Below are 12,746 nucleotides of genomic sequence, written 5' to 3'. Positions count from 1 at the left end.
AATGATGGCCACTCATTTTTCTTTACTTAGCTGCTTTTTTCTTGCCATAATACAAATTCTAACATTCTATTCAGTAGGACCATCAGCTGTGTATGCACCAGACTTCTGCACAACACAACTGATGGTCCCAACCCCATTTATAAGTGAAGAAATCTCACTTCTTAAACCTGACAGGGCACATCTGTGAAGTGAAGACCATTCCTGGTGACTACCTCTTGAAGCTTATCAAGAGAATGTCAAGAGTGTGAAAAGCAGTCATCAAAGCAAAAGGTGGCTACTTTGAAGAACCTAGAATATAAGACATATTTTCAGTTGTTTCACACAATTTTGTTAAGTATATAATTCCACATGTGTTAATTCATAGTTTTGATGTCTTCAGTGTGAATTTACAATTTTCATAGTCATGAAAATACAGAAAAATCTTTAAAAGAGAAGGTGGGTCTAAACTTTTGGTCAGTACTGTATGCTATTTATTTCTACCACACTGGGGCCATGTGAAAAGTTAAAGAAGGTGCTGAAAACCCTTTAATTTAATTGACTGATACGAAACCTTTTTTCTTTCAATTCCAGCTCATTGCCTAGAAGACTGACCACCCCTTTTGGTCAGTATTAGGAGGTTAAATAGTGCTTCAGTGATCTCAGTTTCAAAACACTGCTTACGAGTTCTATAGAAAGAGCTTGTAAGCACTGCGCATATTCTGCTGTCTAGTAGCTGTGGTCGATCTCCAAGGCAATGAGCTGTAGGCAAAAAAAAAGTGTTGAAAGGAACTTTACAGCTTGATTAGTGGAATGATTATTCCATGGGAAAACAATGCCCCCGCGACTAGTCATTTACTAGCATGTCACTGGTCAAATTATAAAAGCGACTTTAGGGTTATTTATAAAGCAAGGAGTCACCAAAGTGGCTTGTTTGAAACTATTAGGGTATGTTCCCACGGTCAGGAACCGACAGAGCTTTGGATGCAACACATGTCCGCTCCATCCAAAACGCTGGCTTTTGAACGCAGGTGATTCCGCATGTGTTCATTGAACCGTGCGGAATCACCGTGCCCAATACATTGGATGGGAAATTTATCTTGACATGTCTGGTTACGCAGGGAAGCCGGAGGTGTCCATGCACGCATAGTGGAGGTGGAATTTCTTCAAATAACATCTGTAACATCTGGCCGCTGCGGGTTGGACGCTGTGGATATATGCAGCCAACCTGCAGCGTTTACTGACCGTGGGAACACACCATTAGGAGTGGAGTTAAGACATGGGGGTAGTTTCGGGACATGGGGAAGCTGTAAGATTCCCTTTAATATCCAAAACAGGTGAAAATTTCAATAAACTGCAAATTGCAAATGTGCTTTGAATTTATTATTTACAGATTTTACCGCAGAATTGAGAATTTTGATAATGACTGATCAATTCTGGTAAAGAAAGACACAGATTTCTCTGATAAGACATGTTACAAAGTTGCTTATTTTTATGTGTACTATTGATTTATGGAAAAAAAAAATGACTGTTGCGCTTTAAGTATTTTGCAACATCTACTCATAAATATAGGTTCTTAGATCATTAAGCAGTTAACAATTTATTGAATACCCTATGCTATTGATATGGCAAACCATTACTATTTTTTTCTCCTTCATGTAACTCTTCAGAATGTCCTTTCCTGTCTGATAAAAACCTTGCATCGTAAAAATCACAATATGTTTTGAGACTTTCATTGGTCTGCTGACCAGATGCTGAATAGATAAGACAAGATGCGGAGAAGAAAATAGCAATTTAATAGAAATGTTTGTTTCATCCTTTAGTATGGCCTGTACTATTTAGAGCTTGTTTCCTCGGATTGACCTATGAATTTATCAGAATGTGCTGGCTTGGACCTTTTTCCACTATGGAATACGCTCCATTCACTGTAAAAGGGTTGTGCCACAAACACAAGTACAATTTTCATCAACAGATCTTGGAATAAAAACACTCCACAATTGGAAGAGTTAAAAAGAAAAAAAAGTGTTCCTATCCCGAGATAATCTTATAAATGTACCCCTGTGTAATGTCCGTGTCTGACCGTGCAGGAACATGGTCGGATATACCTCATTTCCTGGTCAGGGGAGGAAGCAAAAGACTATATACAGACATTACAGCATGGGATCACAGCCGATTCTTTCTTTGAAGACATTGCTTAAAAACAGGACATTCTGTCCTGCCTGTGTACTCTTTTGCTTCCTCCCCAGGAGATGTGGTATGATCAGACCGTGTCCCTGTACGGTCAGACACAGCCATTACACAGTACACAGCAGGGGCACATATTTAAGATTATCTCGGCACAGGAAAAAAAATGTAAACACATCTAATTGTGGAGTTTATTTTTATTCCAAGATCTTTTGATTAAAATATACTTTTGTTCGTGGCACAACGCCTTTAGTGTAATGTGTGCACTACATACTAATAAATACTTAGATTTTTTTTTCATGGAGTTTGTTAATAATGTGATTATTTTTATTCAAAGTTACAACGTAAGCGAGAAAGCAGGATCTATAAGTGTAACCGTGAAAAGGACAGGAAATCTTAATCAGTATGCAATAGTCTTATGCCGGACAGAACAGGGAACTGCCACATCAAGCTCAAGTGTGGGCTCCAGACCAGGACAGCAGGATTATGTGGAATATGCTGGCCAGGTAAATATATTCACAGCTTATTCTCCTTTTAATCATCATGTAATTTAGTGGTGCAAAATTCTATGCTGATTCTTAATATAATATTTCTGTATGAGATTCACAACTCCCAATGTTATGATGCAGCATAGACATAGAGGCAGATGGAGGCAGACAGCATTTTATCATTTAAAGGTACGGTAACCTGTCATGACAGCAGCCAGGAGGAAATGAGCCGCTTGCTGTCACTCAAAGGGGCGTGCACGGTGCGGTTACAATACATAGCGAGGGTTGGCTGTAATCACTCCCCGGCACTTTAATCAAAATGCTCATATAATGTGAGTCATGGAGATTATTAGAAAAATCAGAAGAAGCAAAATGGCTAATTTGTACAGTGAAATACTTTGTTGATATATTTTTTTATATTATATTAATAATGTGAAAATGTGTGAGACTTAAAAAAACCATACAAAGACAAAAACAGCCGGGCTATATAGGGAAATTTGCCCTCTTAGACCCATAGATTATTGGTCTATATACAGGAGATGTAATAAAGTGTGCCTATGCATATTAATTTATAGTTTCACAAACAAGTCTGTATAAAAGCTTAATAGCTAGTTATCTAGTCTTCCATCTGTATTAACATAAAGGAATAGTAAGCCATAGATGAGAGACTTGTCGTAATAAATGACAAACAGACAAAATCAGCTAACAGAGAAACCCTCTCACTGTCTATATCCTAAAAAATATCAACATCTGTAGGAATTAATCACCCAGTAGAAAAAGGGTTTTAAAGAAACTTTAGATGGCTATATAGGGTGGAATAGTACCTGAAACCTTGACTCCTGTATGGGGGGACAAATGTTAACCACAGCACCATGCTGAGCTGTACCTCGACGCGCGTTTCACCCTCTAGGCTTCGTTTTAACATTTTAATGCTCTTTGCAGATTAACCCCATATCTGCAAGTAAATAGCTTTTTTTGCACAGGTTCTCTTTAAATCTATGCCTATGCAGAGAGATTAAAGTTGGGGTAGAGAGATAAATTAGCACAGACATTTGAACCTATTTTTCAAGGCTGGACACTCATAGTTTAAGCCATTATTAGATAGTTTTGCTACTTCAGGAATTACACTTTTGATTAAACTAACCAAATAATTAATGATGCAATTTATTATGGTTTGTCCACTGCCGTTCCCTAATATACTCCATTATTGGCTTTGCTCTCTTTGTGATGGCTAGAATATTTTTTACAGCAGACTTTCCATGGAGCAAATGGCACAGGCTGTTGTAAAATTGTTATACACCGTCTCCAGAACAGGAATTCCTTTTTGCCTGCCTACACATTTAATTCTATTACAGGATGACAGCATTTGACTCTGACATTTGACATGCAGTATACAGTTCTACAACAATGCAGTTTTTTGCTTAGCGTGCAAAATATTAGTGTTTTATTCTATTCTCTGCCATTTTCTTTTCATTGAACACCTAGTAAACTGACGAGAAAAGTAATAGAATTTGTGTGGGTTTAATTACAGTACTTAGCACCCCCAGAAAATGACTGTAACAGTTAATAAACTGGAATAAATGGCTTAAAGTGACTTCTTTATTAAACATTAATTTTATAAGAAAGCTGCAGTGTGTGTATATAAACATATGCCCTATGTGAATGTATCAGGTGCAGTTTGATGAGCGAGAAGACAGTAAAGCCTGTACCATCATCATTAATGACGACCAGGTATATGAGAATATTGAACATTTCATGGTGGAGCTGAGCATGCCAGCCTATGCACTTCTGGGCCAGATCACCAAGGCCACGGTTAACATTAATGACACAGAAGATGAGCCCACTTTGCAGTTTGATAAGAAGATCTACCGTGCTAATGAGAGTGCTGATGTCCTGTCTGTACCTATTGAAAGGAAAGGTACGTTACATTGTTTCCCTATCCTAGGTGATGTGACGATACGGCCCAATGTAAAATTCTGCAAATCTAGAACCACATATGCAATTTTATTTAGTTTCAAAACTGCTGTCAGTGTAGCCTTCCTATTTTTTAGACCTGTTTCACAAAATTAAGCAGAACTGAAATTAATTTTGGGTACAAGGCCCTGCACATTGGATAGGGATGTGCTCTTCAGCTGCATTCAATGTATACATGCGGCTGCTGCTCCCAGAGCTATTAACAGCTAATCGGTGGGGGGGTGCCTGAGGTCAGACCCTTCTGATATTGATGATCTATCTATCAGAAGGATATGCCATCATTATTATATTCCTAGGCATCCCCTTTGATTCAGACTCCAGACCAGACCAATAAAATTAATTCAGACCCCAGACAAAAAAAAATTGATCTATAAATGCAGTACTAGAATAGCTACTAGTGAGGATCATCACACAAGATCAATGTCATGCCGTCGAATGCAACGGCACATGGAAGTTATTTTCCATGTGCCGTTGCATACGACTGCATGACATTGGTCTTGTGTGATGATCCTCACTAGTAGCTATTCTAGTACTGCGTTTATAAATAATTAGCGTTTAACTTTACATGAACCTCGTCTCAAGCTATTTAGGAACCAGATTTCTGTTGTTTGGATTGAGAAGAAGTTGTGGCAGTGAACTGGCTAGAGGATAGTGAGGCTTAAGGAACCAGTCTTTGATTGACTAGTTGACATGCCTATGAGCTGGAATAGCAGAACATGTGTAAAGAAGTTTGTATGTCGAGTGTTTTTAAATGGGGCAGGGAGCAAAAAAAATTTAGGCTGTAGGGGCCTTAAGCTGGCAGCCATAACTCAAGAAAATAGTTCATAAATTCAATAAAAAACAAATAAACCAAGATTTATTGAGACTGATGTTTTTCGTATGACAGTCTTAATGAGGGATTTGCTGGTGTAAGATACACTGAATTTATTAAGCGTTCCATGACAGTTAATAAATTAAATGCAACTTATCAATGCCGATAACCTCTCCAGAGATAATACTCCAGTGCGGGACTGGAGTAACATTTCCAGAGTCACAAACACTGCCAATTTGATGGGCAAGTGAAGCTTTGCTTTGGCTCCTTCCCAGCCCGGCCCATTTTGGCACAGCTAATTGAATCTAGCTTGAAAATGCCAAAAATTAACTACATTTTTGCAAAACTTCACATTGTTAAAAAAAAATATTGCAACTATTCAAAGTATTTGATGCCAGTTTTCTGGTATGGACATTTTAATGTTTTGGCCCCTTTGTGTTATTTGGTGATTTTGCCCGGCATCTGTATGTAAGCTTAAACTTTGGGTGACAGTCAGGTCTACTGGGTCTGGATAACTGGTACCTACTATATGCTACTCTCGGGTTTCAGATTGTGTCCACCAGCTTAATGCCCCTGATATAATCAATCTATGGACCATTCCACATGTCATAGATGGTGATTTATGGGGGGAGGATCCATATGTAACAAAGTCTACTACATTTTCTTGTTACCGTATTTTCCGGCGTATAAGACGACTTTTTAACCCCTCAAAATCTTCTTAAAAGTCGGGGGTCGTCTTATACGCCGGGTACAGATAAAATGTGCATATGGTGGGTGGGGGGGAGTGGTCCCGATGACTAAGACAGGGGGCGTCTCACAGTAAAGTGTGAGTGGAGTATATCCCCCTATTACCTCATTGCGGCAGCGTGGAGGTCTCTGTGCTGGGAGCGGCAGCTCCTCTTCGTGCCGTGGGTGCTCTGTGCTGTGGGGCGGCGGCGCATCTTCGTGCCGTGGGTGCTGTGGGGTGGCGGCGCATCTTCGTGCCGTGGGTGCTGTGGGGCGGCGGCGGTGACGCATCTTCTTGCAGCGTCGGGGCTTCTCCGGCATCTCCTCCAGGCCCGGAGGCACCGCCAGCCCCATTGCTTTGATGCGGTGGCCTCCGGGAAAATGGCCGCTGCTCAGATTCAGATCTCGTCTCCCGAGACCTCGGCCTGGAGGAGATGCTGGAGAAGCCCCGACGCTGCAAGAAGATGCGCCGCCGCCGCCCCACAGCACCCACGGCACAGAGCACCCACGGCACAGAGCACCCACGGCACGAAGAGGAGCTGCCGCTCCCAGCACAGAGACCCCCACGCTGCCACATTGAGGTAATAGGGGGATATACTCCACTCACACTTTACTGTGAGACGCCCCCTGTCTTAGTCATCGGGACCACTCCCCACGCCAAAAGGCACATATTCACCGGCCCTATAAGATGACATACAGCGTATAAGAAGACCCCCAACTTTTAAGAAGATTTTATATTTTAACTGGAAAAGTTGGGGGGTCGTCTTATACGCCCAGTCGTCTTATATGCCGGAAAATACGGGTACTAAGTTAGGATACTGAGTAAATATATGTTTTAGGGACATAAGATTGAAATATAGCAGCCATGGTTAATATCTTGTTTTGGTGTCAGCACATTATAAGAATATGAGCACAGATATGTTGAGAGAAAGTGATGATCCAGCATAACTGCAGTGCATATTAGTCTATTACATATTGAAATAGCTGTGTGATTTGAAATACCTTTAAAGAAAATGTATACTTGAGAAAAATAATTTCTTCCCCTCTCCTGTGCTAGCGGACTCTGAAACTATCCGAATTCTGTGTCATGTCAATTATAGAAACCAATGATGCAGTCATATATTTTCCATAATGACCATATTACATTCATTATTATGCACCTAAATGACTTAGAACTCCTAAATGAGGCTCTATAACATTCACAATTTAATTACTGCTGCTTCACTTTGCTGCAAGAATGTGCCAAATACTATTAGGTCACCATCAGCACTTTCCGCTGCTATAATGATACTTTTCATAGAGCGTTTTGTCCAAGTTATACTATGTAACAGCAGGATCACCCGTGTCCTTACATCATTAGTGCTTACGGTAATACAGTTCCGAATGTTCTCATACTGACTGTGATCAATGGCAATTATGTACTCACTAGATGGTGGGCCGATTCTAACGCATCAGGTATTCTAGAATATGTATAGTAGTATGTAGCACAGCTCACGTAGTATGTAGCACAGCCCACGCAGTATATAACACAGCCCACGCAGTATATAACAGCCCACGTAGCATTTAACAGTATATAGCGTAGCCACGTAGTATATTGCACAGCCACGTAGTATCTAGACCAGCCATGTAGTATATAGCACAGGCACATAGTATATAGCACATCCCACACAGTATATAACACAGCCATGTAGTATATTGCACAGCCACATACTACATAGCACAGCCACGTAGCATATAACACAGCCCACGTAGTATATTGCATAGCCACGTAGTATATAGCCCAGCCATGTAGTATTATAGCACAGGCACATAGTATATAACACAGCCACATAGTATATTGCACAGCCACATAGTATATAGCACAGCCACGTAGCATATAACACGGCCCACGTAGTATATTGCACAGCCACGTAGTATATAGCACAGCTACATAGTATATAGCACAGCTACATAGTATATAACACAGCCACGTAGTATATAGTACAGGCACGTAGTATATAGCACAGCCCACGCAGTATATAACAGCCACATAGTATATAGCACAGCCACATAGTTTATTGCACAGCCACGTAGTTTAGTGCACAGCCACGTAGTATATAGCGCAGGCACGTAGTATATAGCACAGCTACGAAGTATATAACACAGCCACGCCACTTAGTATATAGCACAGCCACATAGTATATTGCAGAGCCACGTAGTATATAGCACAGCCCACGCAGTATATAACAGCCCGTGTAGTATATAGCACAGCCCACGCAGTATATAACACAGTCCTCGCAGTATGTAACACAGCCCGCGTAGTATATAGCACAGCCCATGCAGTATATAACACAGCCTACGCAGTATATTGCACAGCCACATAGTATATTGCACAGCCACGTAGTATATAGCACTGCCACGTAGAATATAGCACAGCCACGTAGTATATAGCACAACCAAGTAGTATATATCACAGCCACGTAGTATATAGCACAGCCACGTAGTATATAGCACAGCCCACGTAGTGTAGAGCACAGCGACATAGTATATAACAGCCCACACAGTATATAACACAGCCCACGCAGTATGTAACACAGCCCACGTAGTATATAACACAGCCCACGTAGTATATAACACAGCCGACGTAGTATATAACACAGCCCACGTAGTATATAGCAATGTGGACACCATATCCCTGTTTAAAAAATAATTAAAATAAAAAATAGTTATATACTCACCTTCCGGCAGCCCCCGGATCCAGCCCAGGCCTTTAGCGATGCTCCTCGAGACGCTCCGTTCCCAGTAATGCCTTGCGGCAATAACACATGATGACGTAGCGGTCTCGCGAGACCGCTACGACATCACGGGTTGTTGCCGCAATGCATTCTTGGGACCGGAGCGTCACGAGTAGCGGGAAAGGCTGGCGCGGACGATGGAAGGTGAGAATATAATTATTTTTTTTAATTATTATTTTTAACATTATGTTTTTACTATTGATGCTGCATAGGCAGCATCAATAGTACATAGTGAAGACTGTCAATCACTAGTAGGACCGCCCACCGGACTCATATACATACAAGCACCAGAGATTTCAATGAATAATACAAGGCATACCATAAAAAATGTCTATTAATCCAATCTGATCAGCTCCTCCTGCTCTATAACATCCTGCCTACAGATATCATTTTTTACATGTCAGGTTCCTTTTAAAGTTAAGAATTGCTTAGATTTTCTAAAATGTCTTGCAGAGCCCTAAAACCTTATATCTGGCTCCAAAAAAATGTTGACAAATAAGTGTGTATGAGGGTGGCCTGATAGGGTTTCTGCTGTAATAACCCCCGAATTACTCTTTTTACACAATTCTAAGTCTTCATAGTAGTCTTCATAGTAGTCATCATAGTACATCAACTCAGTTTCTCTATACACAGATCATATATGCATTGCAAAAGCTATGTAGACAGCTTGATATTACAGAATTTACCAAATAAAACCGGAATGGTGTCACGTTCAGAATTCTCTGGAACTTCCATTAAAGTTTGTAGACAATGGAGACTCCACAATTTCGCATTCTGTTGAACTCAGATCAATAAACGACTTTGTGATTGCTTTGGCTGTGTTGCGTATTTGTCCGATTTTCCATTATCCGTATCGCAGTGACTGTCACATCTAATGGAAATACTTAGATAGAAGCAGCCCGATGCCGCGACCCATTACAGATATCTGCGCTTCTGCTAGCTGAGACCCTTTTAATTTAACAATGTGCTTTGGTCTTAGACAGTAATATCCGGCGCTTGAAACACTACTTTATATTTTCCGCTTTCACTTTTGTTATGATTTCTTTCTATGCAATTTCTTTTATGTCCTTGTAGCTTCTTATCTGGACTTGTTTCTAAATTACATTGGATTCTCCTGTTTGTTTGTTTCTTTACTTCACATTTGTTTCCCACCCGTACAGGGTGTATTTGGAAGGAGAAGTTCGGTAATACTATCTAGTTGGCTTTGTTTAGAGAAAATAGAGTTATTTTAGGGGAGTTCCATCTAAAATGTAAAAGTTGGTTATATATCAGTATATTATGTGTCACTTTTAGGTGTTCGTCTGATAGGAAAATAGTATTCACAACAGAATATTAAAATATCAGTATGTTCAATATGTGGGCAGATATTGGGTGTAAACTCTGTAATATCGGACTAATTGCAATAATAACATAAATTACATTCCTTTTTTAACAGGTGATCCAGGAAGCATTGTTTCAACTATTTGCTACACTGTCCCCAAGTCGGCTAAAGGCAGTAGTCTTTATGCATTGGAGTCAGGGTCTGACTTTAAGTCCAGGGGAATGACCAATGAAAATCGTGTCATTTTTGGACCTGGAATTACCATGTCCACATGTGACATCAAAGTAATAGATGACAGTGAATATGAAGATGAGGAAGAATTTGAGATCGCCCTTGCTGACACTTCAGAGAATGCTAGACTTGGAAGCATTGCAACTGCTAAGGTTGTTATTGAAGGACCCAATGATGCTTCAACAGTCTTCTTGGGCAATGCCACCTTCACTGTCAGTGAAGATGCAGGTATTAATGAGCCATAATTCATAATACATGTTCTGAAAGTTTTGCTCATTTAAATGTTTCTAGTAATACAAGTAGTGTCATTTTAGAAGTGTATTTTGAGACATGGTTATAATTTCCATATGTGTTTCTTATAATTCCATGCGTGTTATGGTTTCTGAATTAGAAAAAAAAAAAGAAAATAAGTAATGCTACACCCATATATAGAGAAGATGCCTTGGCACGTTCAGAATGCAGAAAAAGGTTATATTTCATGTCTGCAAGTGTAGGCCAACGTTAACATTTCGGTCATTGATCACGGCCATGAGGTGAGACAGACAGGTGCATACTGGAGACATGATTTGTATTTGTATAGTCAAAGTACTGACGTCATAAAAAATATGCAGCAACTGAGCACATATGGAGTGGGGTGCATCCATAGGTTTTTTATACAGTAAGTGATTCTAAAGGGTACTTATCATTTGAAATTAATTTTGATATGTTTTATAGACTTAATGTGCTGACGATCAGTGGGAGTCTACATCCTGAAAACCCCACTGATTGCTCAAAACACTACTCTCTTACTTCTGCAAGCAGCGGGGCTCAACTCCTGAATGATCAAGTGTACACGTAGTGTATGAACCCATGGACTTATTGATCACATACACTACTTAGTCTGTGCCCCCCATGATAGTTATCCTTTAAACGTAACACTCAGCTAATTTTTCATGAAATATTGTAAGACCGGTTTATCCCCCATCTGGTTTATTAGATAACCATATAACCAAGTACACAACCAAGGTAGCGCTTAATTGTTTTTTAACATATTCTTACCTGCAAAGAAGAACAAATACATAGTTAATAGCGATATAGTGTATACTTTGGTTATGTGCATGTCTCTGTTACATCATTTTCTATGTTATTAGCCCACTATTCAATCATATACTTGGTGAGACTTTACCTATATCCTGATGTATTCAACTGTCCAACAGGATCTGTAGAGATACCAGTGATGCGTAGCGGACCAGACCTCTCTGTGCCAACATCTGTTTGGTGTGCCACTCGCCCTTCAGATCCACCTTCTGCTACACCTGGAATTGACTACATACCAAGCTCCAAAAAAATAGAATTTAGACCTGGTAAAACCATAGAGGCAAGTTACTACATGATTGTCTTTTTTATTATGCTGTGTATATTGTGATTGTGTAGCAGTCCTGACATGCCAAAGGTAGAAAATAGCTCAATCACTTTTCACCATAGTTAGTGTGACCCTTAGAATTATTCCAATTCTCCAAAATAGCAAAAATACTAGTCAAGATAAGCCACAACTGTCCAAGATTGTAGACTTCTGTGCTCACTGTGAAGAAACGGAAAGAGGCAGAAAAAGTGGTGAACATATTGGGTTAAGAACACCAGGGCTTTTCTGATCTGCTATCCCCTGTGTACTCCCCTTAGTCTTTGCTATAAGACATTTCCGAATTCTCTCCAAGTTGACAGGACAAAAGTGTCAATATCCAACAGAAAGAATACACCTCTCTATTGTGGTATATTGTAACCGTAAGTAAGGCTTTCATTAGCCGAAATGCGTAGGCTAGCTAGTTGGCTGCTGGATGATGTGAACACATACATTTTTAATGTGAATCAATAAACTTGGATTTTACTTACCTTTCCTACATGGTCTCACGCTGGAATCCTCCTTTTCCACCTCTATATTGTAGATGTCATTGATGGTGCTGGAACTTGAAGCGCTGACTATGTTCTAGTCTAATTAGTTGTGCAAATGAGATGGCCTAGCCCTTTGCAGACTGTTTTATAATGAGATGTCCTATCCCACTCAATAGTTGGTTAACTAAGCTCTCTATACATACCATATTTTGCGGTTTGTAAGACGCACCGGATTATAAGACGCACTCGAAATTTTGAGGAGAAAAATAGGAAAAACATTTTTTTTTTTAAATAAAATAGTGGTGCTTTTTACAATCCATGCATCTTATTGCTTACCGGGGGTGGTGGCTGCGGTGAAGCGGGGTCCCAGAGTTGCTGCTGGCGGAGGCAGA

The 12,746-nt window shown here is 40.1% G+C and overlaps 1 protein-coding gene across 1 annotated transcript in view; it reads left to right on the top strand.

Annotated features, from left to right (window-relative positions):
* The window catches only part of FRAS1 (Fraser extracellular matrix complex subunit 1), a 653,238-nt gene that overhangs the window by 581,056 nt on the left and 59,436 nt on the right, over positions 1 to 12,746 (top strand). Inside the window, exons 54-57 of the mRNA XM_077275534.1 lie at positions 2,498 to 2,666; positions 4,320 to 4,566; positions 10,369 to 10,713; positions 11,682 to 11,842. Coding sequence (XP_077131649.1) covers positions 2,498 to 2,666; positions 4,320 to 4,566; positions 10,369 to 10,713; positions 11,682 to 11,842 — 922 coding nt within the window. The remainder of the gene's footprint in view (positions 1 to 2,497; positions 2,667 to 4,319; positions 4,567 to 10,368; positions 10,714 to 11,681; positions 11,843 to 12,746) is intronic.

This window comes from Ranitomeya variabilis, chromosome 1, assembly GCF_051348905.1.
Source record: "Ranitomeya variabilis isolate aRanVar5 chromosome 1, aRanVar5.hap1, whole genome shotgun sequence".
Taxonomy (NCBI): Eukaryota; Metazoa; Chordata; class Amphibia; order Anura; family Dendrobatidae; genus Ranitomeya; species Ranitomeya variabilis.
This window is presented reverse-complemented; position numbering and strand designations above follow the sequence as displayed.